The 21,206-nt window shown below is 38.8% G+C and overlaps 1 protein-coding gene across 6 annotated transcripts in view; it reads left to right on the top strand.

Annotated features, from left to right (window-relative positions):
- Positions 1-21,206, top strand: part of Zn72D (Zinc-finger protein 72D) — a 73,822-nt gene that overhangs the window by 49,201 nt on the left and 3,415 nt on the right. For 5 of the 6 annotated variants that reach the window (XM_067788298.1, XM_067788296.1, XM_067788301.1 and 2 more), the window contains exon 6: positions 19,443-19,639. In XM_067788298.1, the coding sequence (XP_067644399.1) occupies positions 19,443-19,639 (197 nt within the window). Of the gene's footprint in view, positions 1-2,922; positions 3,117-19,442; positions 19,640-21,206 lie in introns of those variants that run through there. The other variant, XR_010953573.1, reaches the window with a different exon arrangement.

Genomic DNA, 21,206 nt, shown 5'->3' with positions numbered 1-21,206 from the left:
AGGAGGTTAATATGGTTTTGCTTCTTCGTGTCGCTCCACCAACCATGTGAACATTCTACCCCGCAACCGATTCCCCAACCAGATAACGAAGCATCAGAGAAAATCTCCAACGCAAATTTTCCTTCTCTGATGGAATTATTGACTACATCAATGTTATTTATCCACCAATCTAGGTCTTCATGCAGATAAGAAGCCACATGTACCTCCCGATCATAATCTCCGTTGTACCTCTTGGAGAGCTAGGAATTTCTTTCTCTCTAGTTGCTTGGTATAAAGCATTCCATATTGAGCTGCAGTACAAGCTGCGACAAGGTATCCTCAGACATTAATTTTAAATTCTTTGCTGCCGTTTTGATTTTCTCTCGCTTCTCTAGTGGAAGACTCAAACAAAATTTTCGTGTATTTACTACAAATCCTAAAAACTTGCTAATTTGAGACGGTTCTGGCTGTGATTTTTGGTAAAAGCGACATGGTTTCTATGGCGTTATTCTAGCAGGACATAACAGAGTTTCCCAGTAGTAGTATATCATCAAGATACACGACCGACAACAACCGATTGCCAACCTGTCGACCGTAACTCATTGACGACTGGTTTCATCACCTTGGTAAAAATGTAAGGAGCCACTGATAACCCGAAGGGCAAGCAGCTGAACTTGTACAACTGACCCGCAAAACTATACCTTAGGTATTTTCGGAAATTTGGATGTATCGGTATGAAAAAATAAGCATCTTCAAGGTCGATAGTGGCCAGCATCTTTTGAAACTATTTGAGTTACCGTCTTCCAATCTTCAAGCTTCAAATGGGGAGCTATAATAAATTTATTAAGCCTCTTCAAATTCAAAATAAATCTTTTACCACCATTTGGTTTCGCTATTAAAAAATACGACGATACGAATTGTCCTTCACTTGGGGGATGCACTAGTTGCACCTTTCCTGAGAAGCTTTTCAATTTCTGCTTCATAGTCTGAAGTTTCTTCATGCCTGATTTTAGGTCCTTTGGTTACATGTTCCTGGTAAACTGGCAAGGAAAATGGAATTTCATACCCTGCTATGACTTGCAGAACGCCTTCATCTGAAGTGACCTGCCGCCATTGGCTTATAAAATATTTTAATCGCCCTGCAACATTGTTTACCTCATCTAACGTCGATGGTTGTTGCGTCGATGTTGTCGATGTTGTAAAAGAGGGTCTGCTTGTAGGTAGCTTGTAATGTAAATCGGTTAATATTCTGCCAGCGTCTCCCAGAGTTGCATTGATGAACTTATTTGTTTCATTTTCCGGGTCTTGCTTTAATGGTTTTGAAAACGCTTGACCTAAAGCACTCAACGCCGCCCCCAGTTGATTTCGAAGGTCCAGTTGATAATAGCATAGATGATAGCATGAGCCGTCAAAGTTAATTTCAGCTCTGTGTTTAAAGCAGGACCGCCGAAGCCAGGACAATTGTCTGGTATTGGATATTTGTTCAACAGCTTTTCTGAGCTCTCTTTTGATAGCCCTGATCTTGCCGGAGCCAACCAATTTTCAGCAATAGGTTGCAATATTGTCTGCCCTTGGGCGCGTGCGGCAGTATTCGGACAAATATATGCTAACATAGAGTCAGGAAAAGCAACTTATGTTCACTGTTATTGGCCATAATTCTGAAGTTTGAGCTATTGCTAGCAATGTCAGTTGAGTTGCCTGACATCCGTGTCGTACCTCGCAGGTGACGCTCGCCGGGGTTGATTTTTTGACGTGTTGTTCGTCTCGCGATACGCTCATCGTCAATTTCAGAATTTCTATGTGTCGACCTGTAGCGAATTCTATTAGAATTTTCACCACTTCTCGAGCGTGAATACCGGGTAGTACCCGAGCTACAGGAGGAAGACGAATAACGTCTAGACATGTGCAGATGACCGCTATGCTGCGACTTTCTAGTTGATTAATGCAATGCATAACGGCTACTTGAAGTGGAGTCGCTGCCAACAGAACGTCGACGGCGCTGCTTAGGCTGACGACTTCTGCGCTTTACATTGCGAATGATTTTTCGTTTTTCAACCTCTTTCTCCAATTGCGCAATTCTGCGCATAGCGTCGTTCAGAATTGATTGTGAGACTTCCATTTCTTATTTTCTTATAAGATTGTTGTTCAATTTAATATATGTAGTTTAGTATTTTTCAGTTTCTCAATAAAAAACGCGCGTGACTAGATCAGCACAACACAACGTAAAGAAGAAAGGTGGCGGCTCAGGTAAGGGGTTACCAACTGATGTGGAAATTCTATAAAATTCTTTTAGAATTGTGAAATGTTGTGGCTAGATCCGGCAACTGACGTTACTACGATTTATTGATATCAAGGACGAGACACTGTAGTATAATTACTATAAGTTTGACAAAATTGTGCATACCTTTTTAAAATTTCTAAACTTTTATTCAAACTATTTCAAATGATTTTTTATAAAAATGTGCGTATTATTATAACTGAGTATATGCCAACCGAAATTCAAGCTTCTATGGCCAGTGGTTTAGTGTATATAGAATCAGAAAACTGATTAATAACTTTTTCCAAAGAAATGGCTTAACACGAAACGTCCAATTGTTTTACCAATTTTTCTCAAACACTTAGTTTACCATATTTGATACAAATTGTTCACTTTCAATATATTGGATTGCCATACCAATTTTATTGAATATAGATCATAAATATTCAAATATGTAGCGACAGATATTCGCGATAATGTAGACGTATTTTAAAATTGATTATGGTTCAAAAACTAAAACAATACAGCTGTTATGAGAAAGTAAAGGCAATTTGTATGGAAAAAGTAGATGCAAAATAAAAAGTGAATATTATTATCGTTGGTGGAGAAAAGCTTATACGCATTTGAATTGTGAAAAAAGGCAACAGGATATGAACGTACTAAAACCTCTTTGTTGGTGTTTTCAGCTCTTCACGGGATATACATACATGTCATTGCCATTGTACCAATGAAATTGGTTATTTGAGTTTTGTGCACAGGACATTCAACTGCACTCCACTTCACTTACATATATTGTGGTGCGGGTACGTGACGTGTACTCCTCCTACATAGTGTAACTTTCTTTTATCGCGATGTTTGTTGCTGGACCGGAACTTGAACGGTAAAATGAAATCTACGCCTCGAATGCGAGTGGACCAAATTCAAGGAATATATTTATACAAAGTTGCTGGGTTCGAATATGTATTGTTCTTCATCTTATATAATTAACTGATCACTCTCTGTTGTACGCATACATATGTAACCAACTTGAATATGATCTATACATAATCGCAATATATTTACATATGTATATAGATATGTATTTTGCTCGACCTTTATCTATGTACATATCTGTCTAGTACAGTGTCATTGCGCTATTTCCTTAACTTGGAAATTATATGGCAATACACAAACTTTGTGTAAATAAAATCCTTACATGTAAATTCTAAAGAGGATATTACATATGAAACTAAGCTCTTCGAATGGCTACACAAAACGGTCGAACCTTTCCAAATTTGTATAATAGATTTATAATGCATTACTGCTTTCCTTGCAGATTTTTGTATGTACATTCACATGTGTATATACATACATACATTTGTTCGTTGTTAACAGCAACTATAGACGTTTGCCTTGCCGTTTTGTGTGTATCAAATAACAAGAAGACGCGGTTTAATATAAGAAAATTGTGACCGAAACGTAAATGACAGTTACGCCAGTGACCATATATAAATCAGTGGTGCACTCGAGAGCTTCGGAAAACTAGTCGGCGTTGACCTCTACATGTTGTGTGAGCGCAGCGACGGAGGAGTCAACAAATTTTAGCTTGTTATTCAAGCAGTAAACATCTCATGCGTGAATTATATGGTCAAAACATTCTCCATGTAAACACATACTACTATAAAGAAAAGTTGCATTTGTATTCGCAGTTCTGTCGGCGTTGTGCACCACTGATATACATTTATATACCACGTACCCGTTTATACATAGTACATACATGGTTCACTGAAAACGTACAGCACATTTATAAGAAAAAATCGTCCTTGGCGAAGGCTTGATATAAGTAAATAGTTTATGGTATAAAACCCAAGAATAAATCTAACGCGTCGGCGGCGGCGGCGGCGTCACTCGACATTAAGTTTCGGTCAAAGTTTTTGTTCTTACATAAGTTAATAATAATAATAGGAATGCTGCTACGTAAAGAGAGGTGCAAAAGCTAAATGTACCCACAGTTACTTTCTCAATAGTTTGTCAATATGAAGAATATTTTTACATTCCGTTTATGATGACTGTCCATATTTATATATGATTTTTGTACCTCTGCTTACTGGAGATGCCTATCTCTAACTAATTGTGAATATGTGTGTTTAACCTCTATGTGGCTGATTTCCTTTAATAATTCTTCCCATATGAATGTTTTGAGAATAGGTAGAGTTGGGATTCTACCGGGTATTTACCATTTTTATGGAAAATACCCGGAATATTTTTTTTAATCTTTTTTGGGGTATTTAAAAATGATTTAAATCGAGGCTGCTTGGAATTACAATTCAGCAATTAAATTTATACGTTTTTTGAAATTAAAAAAATTTTAAACAAACAACCCAGCAAACACTCGGAGTCTACAATTAGTCTGAAAGGAGTCCAAACTTTGGATCGTTTGCACTCGTTATGAACTCATTTAGGAGCCTGAAGCGAATACTATATGACTTCTAGCACGCTCTAATTTTGCCTCTAACATAAGTCTTATACAGGCCATCTTCCGATATCATATATGAGCCTTATTGGCGTCATATGTGACCCGGTCTATGAAAAGATGGCTTATGACTCAAAAAAGAAATTGCGAGAAACAGCTGTTAAAGATAAACAATGGATTTCTTCAGGACGTTTGTGCTCTTTTTTTTTTTTTTTTTTTTTGAGTCATAAGCCACCTTTTCATTGACCGGGTCACATATACTGCTAATTTTGAGTCTTTTAATGACACTACTTCAGGGCTTTTAGGAAGATTTTTTGATATATATCTGAAAAAGGTATTAGTTGAATTAATTATTTATTTAGAATAAATTGTCACAGAAAAATTTCTGAGTTTTTATTCCGGAGCTGCCTAGTTTACTGGTTTTAATATTTTTCGTTTCTTCGTAATTTCATCAAATTGGAGTAATAAAAGGCTCTAAGGTGATAGCATTTTTGAAGCTGATATTTTTCGGACCCATTTTGAACTCCAGAACTGTAAGAGAATGTTTACAGAGTACACATATTTACGCAAACAAAGCTACCCCTCAAACATGCTCACGGCGCTCATGATTTAAGAATCTGCAACGAGTCCAAAATAAGTGGGCAATGTAGGAATCAGAAGAGCGTCGAAACGCGTAGGAGGGTAAAAGAAACTTTAATTTTTGCCTTTTATTTAACGGCCTAAAAGCTCCTAACCTAGCATGCAAAAATTATCATTTATCAACTATTTATGTTCTTCAAAGCGAGTTTGGAACAAATTTTGAAACTATGTTACGTCAATTTTTCATTTTAATACAAAATGAATTACATTTGCACATAATTGTTACCCTTGCTATTCTTTTTTTGTATAAGCATCCACGTTTTTCCGCTCATGGACGCTTCTCGACATTTTTAATGTGACCGCAAAGCTGTCACGCTCTGTCCAGGTGTGTCGAACTATATATGACCCCAATAAGCGCTGACGATGCCTAATAAATAGGCCATATAGGTGTCAGATAATCAGAGTTTATTAGAGTTAAAAATGATGCCAGAGAGTTCCAGTAGAGTATAATATGAGCTGTTTAAACGCCTTTTAAGACTTATTTAGGCTCAAATGATATACGTTATTAGGCGCATATAGGACGACCATTGCAAGAAGGGAAATACATTGGTTTCGGCCTCCCAAATAGCACACCGACTGTAAACGCTCCAATTTAGATATTTTTTCCGACTCTTTTTTGATTTAAAATGTTTACTGGGTAAACTTAAATATTTGCAACGGCATGCACTATTGGCTAAATATTTTTGAAAAACGCTGGATTACAGATTAAAACTAATTCAACCGATAGCGCAATGTATAACTACCCACCAATATAGGACAAATTGGGTACATTTTGGATTGAATTAGTCACCCTTATCGCGAGTTTTATTTTCACCCGAAAATATTCACAGTTTTTGTTCACCCTATCGCAGAGGGTGGCGAAAACCATTTTTCATGTTCGAAAAAGATTTCACCTTATCTGCAACTCTTTGTTGGGGCGAAATGAACAGCGGGGAAACCAAAATTTGTTCACTTATATTTTACAGGCGAACGAGAGGAAAACAAAATTTAATTAATTTTTTGTTTTGAAATTTGATACTCTTATAATTATATGTACTTCTATTATTAGAAGTAAACCAATAAATAATGCACAATCGGAAGCTGAGTGGAAAAAAGTGAAATTCCTGTATTGCTAAGTATGTAAATTCTATTTTTTCATAACGTATCAGTCGGCCAAGTTATCCATTGTGGACAAAGCAACGGTTCCAAAATGTTGATCACCTCACTGAAACAAGATTACCTAAGACCCACTTCATGGTCCTTTCCAACGCTTTTTCCCTATGCGAAAAAAACGAACACATTTACCCAACTTTACAATTGGTGGAACTCCAAATTTTTGCTTCAATGGTGGGAAGGAGTTGGTAAGAATAACTACCAAATATTAGAATGCCAGCTTTTTTAGCCTGTAATATTGGCGAAAGCTAATTGAACAAAATTAACTTGTTATTCAAAAGTTCTGAAAATAGTAATTTTAGCTTACAGTGAATCATTTAGCTCCAAAGGGTTAGAACTGTCCCTTAATTGCCTCCGAATCGCTTTCACATATATATTTGCCTCGCGCTCAATCAATACCAACCTAAGTGCAATACTAAACATTATTTTATTAATTTTTTATTTATATTTTTGTTGTATTTTAAGGAAATATACGCTTGGTTACAAAATTTACGCAATTGTAAGTAAATTATTTGTTCACTGCCAATTCGCAATAGAGCATCAGCTGTTTCGAAGTGAACTTTTGTTCGCCCGAAATTGCCGATAGGCGGAAAAAGTTCACCCGAACAAAAGAAGTGAAGGCGAACACTTTTCCGCGAGAGCTTCGCGATAAGGGTGATTGTGTTTGTTTCCCATATTTTCCAAAAGATTATTTTTACGCTTCTTTTGGGTAAATATTTGGGTATTTACCCATTTTTACCATAAATAACCAATTTACCGGGTATTTACCATTTTGGTATTTACCCCTTTCTCATCTCTAAGAATAGCTTGATGAGCTATTTGTGCGGGAATTTCAGTACACAAGTTTTTGGATGTTTTTCTTAGCTTTTTGTTCTTCTTTTTTTTGTTGTTGCTCTTGGTTTTCTGTTTTTCCAAATGAAAAAAAATATTCCCCCTGAATCAAAGAGGATAAATTATATATAATAAGAGCCACCAGTTTGCTACGAGTGGCGAGTAACTCGCTGGGAATTAAAAAATGTATTCCGAATGATTTCTATGAGGAAGAGAATTGTCTCCCATTTATCCATCAGTACAACTGAACCGGATGAAGATGGCTGTAGGGATCTCGGGATTCCGCTGGCCACTTGTGGTTTGCTCCTCCATAGCTGTGACTCGCCTCAGCTCAGCAAACGTTGGGCGGACACAACCTCTTGCAGGGTAACAAGATCTTTCTGGCCGAAAGTGGATGGCAGGAGATCTGCCGAAGTACTTGGGTTCACTAAGGCTCACCTATCAATGGTCATTGGCGTTTTGAGAGGGCACTGTCCCATGGGTATCCATGCGGTACGTCGCAATATACTGCAAACTCCATCATGTTGCAGCTGTATGGAGGATGATGAGGTGGAATCATCTCATCACTTTATGCTTGATTGCCCAGCTTTTGGCAGAACAAGGCAAAGGCACTTCGGTCGCGACTCACTTGGAACTCCCGAGGATTTATCCAAGGTTGAGAGCGGTATCATTCGTAACTTTATCGTGGCTACCCAACGATTCTCTAAGTAGCTTTATCTACGTCACAGTTATTTTATTTTATTTTATTGTATGTGGTATCACAACGGACCTTTATGTTGTCCAAGTCAGCTTCCCCCTATCAGGGTAGCTACCACCAAACCTAACCCTTCCCCCATGTCTTAAAAGGTGGACCGCAAATTATCTGGGTGGTCGGCAGGCATCGGTGTAATTTAGAAACGAAACATCAAAACCAAGAAGAATTAAACAAGGGGTGCCACAGGGTGGTGTCCTATCCCCACTTTTGTTTAACTTCTACATATCAAAGCTACCTTCGCCACCAGAAGGAGTTACTATCGTTTCCTACGCCGATGACTGCACAATAATGGCCACAGGCCCAGGCCCACAGACCGATGAGCTTTGCAACAGAATAAACGGCTACCTCCCTTATCTCTCCAGTTTTTTCGCCTCGCGAAACCTGGCATTATCATCGACTAAATCCTCCGCGACCTTATTTACAACATGGACGTCCCAAATGTCGACCATTTTGAACATCCACGTCGATGGCACTACGCTACCGACTGTCCTACACCCCAAAAATCTTGGGTGTGACGTTTGATCAGAATCTACATTTTGGTGAGCATGCAGCCGCAATTGTACCGAAAATCCAGAGGCGTAATAAAATCCTCAAATCTCTTGCTGGCAGTATTTGGGGAAAAGACAAAGAAACTCTCATTACCGCATACAAAGCAATTGGCCAGCCGATTGCTTGCTACGCGTCCCCTATATGGTCGCCAAGCCTAAAAACTACTGACTGGAAGAAGCTACAGGCCTGCCAAAATACTGCTCTCAGAACCTCCACGGCTGTCTTCTTATGTCCCCAGAACACCATCTACATAATGAGTCAGGGAGAGAAATGAGATGTTAACCAAACAGTTCCTGTTGAGTACCCAGAAACCTGAGCATCCCAACAGACATCTAATTGATGAGCCAACACCGCCTAGGGGCTTAAGGAGTTGTTGTTGTTGTTATAGCAATGCTCGCCCCACCTAATAGCCGCGACCGATTACAAATTGTCATCAATATCCTCTAACGGGAGTCCAAGGAAACTTGCCGTTTCAACAGGGGTGGACCATAAGGAAAGGGGTGTTAGAGGCGTTGGTTCCATATTACAATTAAAGAGATGGTTGGTGTCATGTGGGGACACATTCCAAGCAGGGCATACATTTTGTATGTCGGGGTTGATTCTGGATAGGTAAGAGTTTAACCTGTTACAGTATCCAGAACGAAGTTGAGCAAGAGTGACACGCGTTTCCCTGGGGAGTATGCGTTCCTCTTCTGCGAGTTCTGGATATTTTTCTTCAAGTACTGGATTCACCGGGCAATTCCCGACATAAAGGTCCGACGCCTGTCTATGGAGTTCACCAAGGACCTGCTTGTGTTTTTCCGCTTCATACGGCTGGGTTCTCAGGTGCCGTATTTCCTCAAAATGCTTACGGAGATGACTCCTTAGGCCCCTAGGCGGTGCTGGTTCGTCAATCAGATGTCTGTTGGGATGCCCAGGTTTCTGGGTATTCAACAGAAACTGTTTTGTCAGCATCTCATTTCTCTCCCTGATGGGGAGTATTCTCGCCTCATTATGCAGATGGTGTTCTGGGGACATAAGAAGACAGCCCGTGGCGATTCTGAGAGCAGTATTTTGGCAGGCCTGTAGTTTCTTCCAGTGGGTGGTTTTTAGGCTTGGCGACCATATGGGTGACGCGTAGCACGTAATCGGCTGGCTAATTGCTTTGTATGTGGTCAAGAGCGTTTCTTTATCTTTTCCCCAGGTACTGCCAGCAGGGCTTAAGGAGTCATCTCCGTAAGCATTATGAGGAAATACGGCACCTGAGAACTCAGCCATATGAACCAAAAAATACAAGCAGGTCCTCAGTGAACTCCACAAACAGGCGTCAGACCTTTATGCCAGGAATTGCCCGGTGAATCCAGTACTCAAAGAACAGTACCCAAAACTTGCGGAAGAGGAACGCATACTCCCCACTCTAGCTCAACTTCGTTCTGGATACTGTAACAGGCTAACTCTTACTATCCAGATTCAACCCTGACATACAAAATGTATGCCCGCTTGCAATGTGTCCCCACATGACACCAACCATCTATTTAATTGTAATGTGGAACCAACGCCTCTAACATTCCTTTCATTATGGCCCACCCCTGTTGAAACAGCAAGTTTCCTTGGACTCCCGTTAGAGGATATTGATGACAATTTTTGATCGGTCGCACCTATTAGGTGGGGCGAATTACTGCTACAATAACAACAATATTTTTTAAGCGTACGTAACGCCCCTCTTGTGAAAATCCAATATTCGTATACATATAGTACGGCAAACTTCGAGTTGAATTCCAGCAGTGCGTGATAGTACAAACTAATTCAGACGGAATATTTTCTCTTTGCGGATATTTCAAACTCACCACAGCTCCATGTTCACAAGGAGGTGTATGGAGAACTTGGAAGAAAAATATTTGACAGATATTAGGTGAATATATTGTAACGAATTTACTTGCAAATCTTCTTATTTGCAACCCTTTGCTAAGTTCGAATCACTAAACTGTTGAATAAATAACTCCAATATGTAATAATGCAAAATGGCCTTTATTAAAGTACTTCACAATAACACTCAAACTGTGCAACGAATAGCTTGCTTAATAATCAATAACTGCTTGATAGCTCAACTCAAACTGAATTCCAGCGCCTCTACATTTGCTGCCTTTTATACTCTCTGATTTCAACGTTGCATCTTCTAGGCGCTTCCATTTCCAGAATCTTCTAGTCCATTAGCTCTCAAACTTCTCAGCTGTAACTACAATTGCACGATTTTATAGCTTCTCTCACTGCATACTTTCAGGAGTATCTCAGATATATGCATGTGTTTGTGCATTGACTCTCCGCTGCTCGTATACGTACATGGTACATATGTGTAGACGCATTTATTGTTTCGTATGTATGTATGTATGTATGTATTTATTGACAAGATATTAGTGCAATAGGATCTAGGATCTTTTATAGTACAACCAAGATGAATAACTCTTATAATAATAAAAATAATAAAATAAGTCGAACTATGTCAAACTTAATAACAAACCCAAATTTATAAATAAAAAAATTTAATAGGAAAATTGTATTTAAAACTAGCATCTATAGTTAATATATAAATAAATAAATAAATTATTACACTTTGAGAATAACATAGTGGGAAAGTTCATTCACATTGACTAGTAATTGTAGATAGCGAAAACTCAGATATACATATTTACGTTAACTGAAATAAGTATAAATAATATTTATAAAGTTGCTTTTATTAAGACTACTTCGAATAGGTGCCGGAATAGAGTTACATGTACGAATAGCATTGACAAAGAATAGCCGGGCCGAAGTTAAATAGTTATAAGTTGGCACTATTAAATCGTTGATTCGGGCAGATCTGGGGAAAACTAACTTATCATATAAGTAGCTTGGCTCTTTATAATTAATAAGTCGATAGAGAAAAATACAGTTTCTGGCTTTCAGGTAATTAGAAATTTCACAGCCCAACAAACGCGATCTCCAACCAGATATGTGGTCAAACTTACTTAATCCGAACACATAACGGGTGACATGGTTGAACGCTACATCAATATTGTGTGCAGACTGGGAACTTAACTTGCTGTACACTAGCTCAGAGTAGAAAATTATCGGCATAATTAATTGTATGGCAATCTTTCTTCTAATGTTAGCGGGGGTAAAGGTTGCAGCCATTCTCAGGTTCCTCAAAACATAATACACCTTACTAACAACAGAGTTCACATGGTCGTTGCAAGTCAAAGTAGTATTGATAATGAAACCAAGATTGGTTACTTTGGGTACTAGTTTTAGGCTTTTGTCGGCAAGGTACACAGGTGGTATATTTTGAAAATCTATTAGCTTTTTAGCTATGGGCAGCACATACGATTTATCACTATTTAGGCATAGTTCATTTTTCGTCGCCCAGTCAGAAATGGATGTTAGGTCCCTATTCAACTTCGAGCACATATCACCTGTGTCCTCATGATTCCCGGATAGATATAGCTGTATATCGTCAGCATAAGCATGCATGTGTACATGCTGGCATACATAGAAAATATCGTTAATAAAAATACTGAATAGTAGCGGCCCCAAAATAGATCCTTGCGGTACCCCATTGAGTAACGGTTTTAGACTAGACGCTTCGGCGCCCATTTTGACACGCTGGGATCTACCCGTCAGATAGCTCCGCATGAGACGCGTTGCGGAATCCTTAAAACCAAAGTAGTTGTTTAGCTTCATACAAAGCAAGTCATAATTCACCGAGTCAAACGCTTTTGAAAAGTCAAGTAAACATAGTAAAGTGAGTTGATTTTTGTCGAAGGATCCCCTAATGTCTAAAATTTTTAGTATAGCCGTGGAACAACTGTGCCTAGCTCTGAAGTCTGACTGATATGGGGACAAGAGGGCAAACTTTTTAATATGGTCAAGTATTTGTTCGAACAGCAATATCTCGAAGACCTTTGAGAGAGCAGGCAAGATGCTTATTGGCCGAAAATCACTGGGACAACATGCAGACTTAGTTTTGGCGATGGGTCGAACCGTGGCAACTTTCCACCCATCAGGGAAGCATGAAGTTGTGATACTGTGATTCAGGATATGGGTGAGGGTTGGCAAAATGTAAGGTGCAATCAATTTCGCGAACTTAATTGGTATGTTGTCCTCACCGATTGCATTCAATTTTATATTGTAAATGCATCTAGCCACATCATATTCCGACACAGTTTTAAACTCAAAGATTCGACACACAGGCACGTCAGAGGAAGTATAAGAGGGGGTAGTAGTACTAACACAAGACGGGGAGACGCGGCAAACAAATGCATTATTTAGGAGGTCGGGACAGAGGGAACAACCAGAACTGTCACTTACATGTTCACGAAGATGTTTTAAATTACGCCACAAAACATGATTCGGCAATGATGTGTCCAACATTTTACTAAAATATTTACACTTCTCTCGCTTTATAATAGCAGTGGTCTCGTTCCGGACAAGCTTGTATTCACGCCAATTGGTTTCATTGCGGTTCCTTTTGCAAACGGAGTATCTTTTATTACGCTTGATGATCATTGTTCGAACTGATCTGTTGAACCAAGGGCAAGATGGTTTACCCAGATAGGCACGTACCGGAACACGAGCCGTATAGAGATTTCCCAGGATACCATTCAAAAATCTTAATTTTTCATGTACCGAGCTTAGACCCCAACAAACCGACCAGTTAATGTGAGCAATGTCATTTAATCGATTGTTTACGTTCAGCATTCGGTAATCTGGGAAAAGGGGCGGACTAGAAGCTATATCATTGTCATTAAACTTAATGTCAAACGAACAGAAAATTAGGTCATGGTCCGAGACAAACGACATTTGATCAAACTTTAGGACAATTGACACATCAGACACAATGAAATAATCGAGAAGACTAGGACAGCAATTTTGTCCGAACCTTGTGGGAACAGACATGTTAACCACACCAAGACCAACACCGGAAACATCGTCTAACAGGCGGCTGCTATATACGTCACTACATAAAAGGTTTACATTAAAATCTCCACATATAATAATATCAGTAAAATCAACAGCGACTGAGGACAAAATTGTAAAGTATTCCTTAACACTACAATATTTATGAGGATTATAAACACACGATAAAAGAACTTTGGACAATGGACTAGACACTTCAACTAACAAATGCTCAGTACCGCTATCAGATATACCTGATATTAACCGACTCCTAAGATACTTTCTACAATATATAGCTACACCACCACCCTTTTTATCCTTCCTATCCATCCTATACAGTACGTAGTCCTTTATGTCAAAATGGGCGTCCTTGACTTCAGATCTAAACCAGGTTTCGGATACGCAAATAACGTCAACACACGACGGTTCAAATACAGCTCTAATAATATCCATTTTTTCGATGTTCAGGCTACGCGCATTGAAATGAACAACATTAAACCCTTTTTGGCGTTTGCATAATATGTTTAGCATAGCAAGGCTATTGTCTTCAATGCTATTCGAATATCTATTGTTTCCAAACACTAAAAAGAGAGGAAGTGGAGGCTAAAGCAACTTTAAATGATTGAAAACACAAATACCGTAAAAACAAATACGAACAGAAAATTTGCGCCATCTTCACATAACAAAGATAAAAATAAATAGAATACAAAAAAACAAACAAATATATAAGCTTAGGGCTAGCAAAACTGCTCCAGATCCTCTTCACATGAGATCTTTGTGGGCTGCATGGCTTTGTCGCTACCTTGCCTGATGTAGACACAGCCACGAAAACTGAAGGCCGCCTGCAGCTTCCCCTCTCGACGTAATTTAATCGCTGCTTGGAGAAGAATGCGCTTTTCCCTAGGAAGGCTTTCATGAAGATTAAAATTACCCTGTATTCCAAGAGATGCCAACGTAACGACGGATTTCGTACGCCTACGGTAGTCGCCAAAAGCTCGGAGAGTACGATTCCTATCCAGCGGTGAATGAAATTTAATGATGATTGCCGCGTTGACACCAGCTCGCGGGGGCTTAGTTCGAAAAATTTCTCTAATTTGTGGAGACTGGAAGTCAATTGACAGACAAACAAGGTTAAAAATGCTTTTAAGCCTCAGACTTTTCCAGCTTCTCATTCAGCTGCAATATACGCTCCGATGATTCACCAACAGCAGCAGAAAGCGATGAAATCTCCGCTTCGATCCGTTTTGTTAGCTTCGCTTCCACCTCACCAATTCTCTGAGAGACTCTCGATTAATACTCGTAACTGATCAGTCTGTTGGTGTACCTTCGACTCTACTTCCTTCAGTGTATTATATACAGCTGTTAGGGTGACAACTGTACCCTCATCAATTTTCGGAGTCTTCGGTGTGGGAGAACCTTTGCTCAAGCGACGTTTCGGGGCAGCAGGAAGAGCAGTGTAAGGCATAACAACAATTGGACGTGACGAATGCAAATTGAAAGTTGACTGGCAACCCTTTTCACTGGGGAAAATGAGTGGTGCTTTGGCAATTATCTTTGTCGTCTTTCGTTTAATTTTTGGCGCAATAATAATGTTTAGATAGTGTATGTACGTGTGTCAGAAAGTAAAATTTCAAATTTATTGTTTTAACTTTTTCAGTGACACTGCCAAATGACGATTCAAGTGTATATCACAATTCACAGCACTAAAAATTTAATGCTACTTGCCTGTCTCGTGTTGTATTAATATATAGTGTTTTTAAACACAGTAATTTAATTATTTTATGCAGACGATATTTATTGATGGTCTTACCACGCACAGAGTTGTTTGCATTCGTTTATGTAGATACATAATGATTGAATTATTGATGTGAATTCACGTCACTGCTTAGCATCGGCTTAGAGGTAGCAGCACCCCTTAGTTTTACTAATATTCGTAACAATATTTTCACGTGTTTGGGAAATATTCTCCATTGCTGCCACTTGGCACAGGTTTTATTCTCAAATTTCAAACAAAAGGTTTTTTATATTACTTTTCTCACTTGGTCACAGTATTTAAGGCAGAAGTTCATATCTAACTTCACGGAAGTTCAGGCCTTGTCGAATTTAAGCTTTTGTTAGCTATTTGATTTACAGAGCAGACACGAGGCGAAAGTCGAGTTTATGGAAAAGTCTTAATTTTTCGCTATTGAGTTGAAGCATTAATTTTCTTAACTTTAACGAAACTTGTATACTTTTACTATGTTGTCAAACACTATGGACACATTCAGTTTATGTGAGGTCTTTATTGACTGGCCAGTTAACCCTAAAAGTCGGAAGTCTATGTTTTCAACTTTGTTCATCAAATACATCACATTGTACAGCAACCGGCTGGCTAGGTAATGAAAGATACCAATTTTTGAGAGATTGGGCTATAAGCATAGAAATAATTTCTATGTTCTTCGAAGTTACCCTCCAAAGCATGGGTATAGGATTTCGATTGTTGTGGTGGTGTGGAGGTTGCTTTCTCGTTGACCGCTCCCTCACTTTAAAGTTAGCAGTGGTTTGCCAAACACTTCGAGTTTATTGTCGCCAAAGGAAGCTACTCAGCGGAAAATAATCTGAGTAGAACAGGTTTGGATGGGGGGCATAGAAGATGTATGTACGTCCCGTCATGCCAATTTGTAGAACAAATTAAAAAGTACTACGACGCAAATTGGTAGAGAAGCACTTTCTTACGTAGAGAAGCTGAAGAGCATCACTTTTAAAAATTGGTTTTGTACATAGTTTGACCAAGCCACTGGAGACACAACTGCGTGAAACGGTGGGTGTAATAGCCACGTACAGCTCGTAAGTCATAGTATCATCTGTTTTTTGTTTTCTTTATCTTATAACTTCAAACGAGAAATTCTTGTATATTCGTATCGGCTCAACCGATTTAAATGAAATTTGGCACATAGATAATATATCACCTTCTAAGGCTTTCTACCTAGTTGTTGCTACTCAGAATATTTCACAAGGTTTCCACCTATTCGAAATTAAAAAATAAATTGCATGAGATATGCCGATTTGGGTATCAAACAAAAGGTATTTCACTCCGCATTAAAATAGGGACATTTTTGAGTAGGGTTGCCATTTAGGGTTGGGTAGTTAGACGAGAAACATCTATCTAAAGAAAAATTGGATAACCATTCTAAAAAATCCCACAAACGACAACCTAAACGCAATATACAATTTCATCAAAGCTAATAAAGCAACAATCTAGCAAACCAACTCAAACAACTCCTTCTGTTAATTACATATATTTAAGTTATAATATATAGCCGATAGCCCTGGCAGATCGGTTAGTGAGCACTAGACTAGTCTATTTAACTAGTTTTAATTATGTTAATAAATCATAATAATAATAAAATAAATGATAGTTGTCATTCGTTGAATTTACAAGTTTTTGGAATGTAATAAAATTGTGAGACTTTCATAGTATATAACTAAAAAAATGTTTGAAATTAATAATTCGGTGCATGAAGATACTCGACCTAAATACCTTAGTTCTCGATTTCACTAATTGTCATAACAATCCCTTATACTATAGGCTGGAATTACCCATTTAAAATTTTTCATTCCAGTTCATTTTGCGGTTAGTGTTTGATAGTGTTTGATATGTTTTTGAAATCTATTTTTAAGGAAATCAAATATTGGTAAGTAAAAATATATATGTACATGTAAAAAAGTAGAGTTTGATTAATGGTGGCATGTAGAACAAAGTATGTTATACGGCATACACGAAGATTGCCGAGCAAAGCTCGGTCGCCCAGGTACTTATATATATTGTAATTAATACCGTATGTATAAGAATTGAGCACGATTTCAAATCCCATCAGCCACACAGAGGTTAAGTCTAATTTCACTTTCATAGTGTAAATATTGGTAAAAGTGACATTGGAATAGATAGCTGAATATTTTCTATTTATACAACTGTTTTTTTGGTGATCTGAAATTGCCAGACATTATAAAGCACACCTTTTGCAGTAAGATCCATTTACATTTCTTAATGTCTGTTGTCACTTGAGCCTGTATTTCATAATAATAAACTATTTTTTAAGTTTAAGTTACTGTTTTTCTGAAATTTTAAATTCAAATAACAGATCGACTCGCAAAATGATTCAAGCATCGGCTAAACTTCTAGATCTTGGCATCACTGATTAATATAATCATATGTGACCCGGTCTATGAAAAGGTGGCTTATGACTCCAAAAAAAAAAAATCAGCTGTTAACAGCTGTTTCTCGCAATTTCTTTTTTGAGTCATAAGCCACCTTTTCATAGACCGGGTCACATATATCGGCTTTGGTGTTAAAAATGTTCGGGCCGCATAGTGCGAAAACACTTTCCCACATTCACCACGTATGTTATTAATTAACCAATTTTAAAATTATGTTAAGGGCTAGCATTTCTTATTTTATTTATAATCAGGCAGCTATTACAACTTTCAAGCATTACCAGTGACCCACAACGCAGATAATAGATATTTCTAGAGCTTCGGCTGCTGCGTCTGTCAGATTCGATAGTTTGCTTACTTACCAGTTTTGTTTTCACCTCTTCAAGTGATTTTCAAGCTTACCGAATCGTAAGGCCTTTTCCGGAAACCCACTTCAATATGACGGAAGTGGAAATGACATGCAAATCTCTAGAGTCCGAATAGATGCCAGCGCTCACACCTGATTTCATCTCGGATCGGTGTATAAAGCTATTAGTTAGAGTTGCCAAACTCGATTGTGCTTTTCTTAAAATCATTCCTAGTCGAAGTAAACTATTATTGCTGCCATTAAACATCAGTTTACGATGATAATAATGTATTTCGTAGCTAATTGTGCCCGCCGGAAAAGCTTGAGTACATTGCTGTGCCGTTGCTGGGTATCCTTCCCGCAACTAAATTCCCAGAGTCTCAGTACGGTTTGTGCGATGTACAGAGTATAAGCAGGTTTAAACTGGTATCTAAAGGCGCAGTTGGGAAGGTACGATAACCTCCTGTGTGACTTAACTTTTTGAAGGCTGCTGAGATTATAGTTCTTCCGAAGGCCTCATGCCTCGGCTAAAGGCTCCATTTCTTACCGAGCATGGGCAAGCGTTGAAAGCAATACAGACTCCGTACCGAGCCAGGTATGCCTGTCGTAAGAAGCGACTAAAATAGCCCAATGATCCAAGGGGCTGTGTAGCGCAACCCTATTAACCTAATCGTCAACCTCACCATCCCGTAGCGAATCCTGTTTCTTTAGCAAGTGAGGCTTTGGTGAGGCCAAGTTCCTCATGGGGTGGGGGCGTATGGCCTAAAAGGGTCAATTTGGTCGTATCTAATCGTTCCCGAGATGGCCGGGCTTCTACCTTAATGTTGTTGTATTAACGATAAAGACACTCCCCAAAGGTTTTGGATAGTGTTATCGATGTTGATGCTCCTTTTGCCGGACATAGAACGAATAATGTGACCACATGCTATGCCAAAGATCTAGCCTTATTTCAGTTTTCAAACTAAAAAAATATTTAATGAAAGCCAAAGTTGAAAGTACGTACTTCCTTTGAAAACGCTTATTCATTAGACATAACTTATTTAAGACTGAAGCTATTGCCCTTGAAATTTGATATTTTTTACTTTAAAACCCTTATTGGACATTTTTAATTTACGAAAGTTATTGAAAGTCTGTCCTGTAGGCACAAAATCTCATCTCAGTAGTTATAATTTAACGTGAATACAACGGAAAATCGTGTTCCATTCCCCCCTAAACTCAAATATCTTGAAGCACCGTTGTGAATTACCAAAAGTGATGTCGGATCTATACCCCTTTTGGAAAAGTATAAGCTGATCCCTGAATCCGATCTTTTTTTTTTAAGTTTTGTCGGGTTGTGTTTTTGTTTGTTTTGTTATAACATTTTTTTTTTTGCTTTCAGGCGAAAATCCTGCACAATACGTCGTCGAAGTTAGGGCTGCTGACTCAGCTATTATTGTACGTGACGAAACCGTTTGCGTTAAGATATCTCTTACATCGCCATTGTTACGTGAACCGGCAGATGGTAAAGCTGAAACTGCAACTACTAAGGGAGGCACGGGCGATGCAGCACTTTTGCCCAAAGAACCATGTCTCAAGGTATGTATGGAATGGTAAAAATTGATTTCCAAAGCAAATTATAGCGTTTTTTGTATATGACTAGTTTATTTCCATGAGAACAGGTGAGTTTGTAAATCTAAGTTTGGTTAGGTTGAACTGGTCGGTACGTAAGGCTCTAACATAGGCTGCATGAGTCAGTAGTGATATCAGAACTTTGTTTAACGACGAAACTGAAAATCCCTATCAAAAACCAGGACCTATGTTATAATATAACTCCGTCCTCTTTGCAAGCACTGGAAGCTTTCTAGGACTCGTGCCATTTGCTGCTTTAGGTCTCACAGCTGTATCACTCCTAATAACTGGAGTCTTAGCCCGGCTAAGCGGGGCCGCCCCTCGGCAGTGTTTGGCAAGCACTCCGATTGTATTTCTGCCATGAAAAGCTCTCAGTGAAAACTCATCTGCCTCGCAGCTGGCGTTCGGAGTAGGAAAAATTAAAAAGGAGCACGACGCCAATTGGAAGAGAAGCTCGGCCTAAAATCTCTTCGGAGGTTATCGCGCCTTACATTTATTTTTTATTTATTATAGCCTGGCAAGCGCAGGGTACGAGCACAAAACGTGCTCGATCGTTTCCTCCTCCAACTTGCTTCACTGACCAAACGTAATTTAAAGGCATGTGGCGTCAGAAGGCAGTTTGCAGTCAGAATACGCGTCAAAAGATCCCTATTCTCGTTGTTGTTGTTGTTGTTGTTGTTGTTGTTGTTGTAGAGATAAAAATCACACACGCTTCGCTTTCTGCGCCCTTGCCAGCTTAAATATTTCTTACATACATACATACATGTACATACATATGTATGTAGCAATGTTGGCTATCTGCAAATTGGTTTGCAGGATGTAACAAAGTAGATGCGCCTCTCTCATTCTTATCTGCTCCCACTATCGATGTTGTCAGTGTCGCTCTTAAAATTCATGCCTTATTGTAACATTCTCTAAGTCCGGAGAGTGTCCCGTGGTCTTGCAATGATACGATAAAACCGTTCTGTTGTCTTTAGAGTGGTCGCGATTTTTCTAACAACAACAGAACGGCTTTATCGCATCATTGCAAGACCACGGGACACTATACATAAACTCATACAATCGACAGGACAGCACGTATACAATTGAACATCGTCAGCATAGATGTGGACGTCACAATACTTAAGAACACGAGACAGGTCATTAATGTACAATACAAACAACAAAGGACCAAGGATTGACCCTTGGGGTACACCACGCGAAACGTCTAACAAGTTTGACTTTCTATTATCTACACATGCTGCCTGCGTTCTGCCGTCTAGATAAGATCCGATTAGGTTGGTTGCATGACTGGAAAAATTAAACATGTTTTCCAGCTTTTTACATAGTAGGGTATGGTCAACAGAGTCAAAGGCTTTAGAGTGGTCAAGAAGGGTTAGGAAAGCCGTAAAGTTATCATCTATGCGCTCCCGTATATCTTCTACCACAGAAATAAGTGCCGTAGTACAGCTCCTTTTTGGTCTGAAACCGGACTGATGGTCCGTTAAAAGTTTATTTACATGCACATATGTGGCGATCTGCCCATGTAGGATGC

This window comes from Eurosta solidaginis, chromosome 5, assembly GCF_040869045.1.
Source record: "Eurosta solidaginis isolate ZX-2024a chromosome 5, ASM4086904v1, whole genome shotgun sequence".
NCBI classification, from domain to species: domain Eukaryota; kingdom Metazoa; phylum Arthropoda; class Insecta; order Diptera; family Tephritidae; genus Eurosta; species Eurosta solidaginis.
This window is presented reverse-complemented; position numbering and strand designations above follow the sequence as displayed.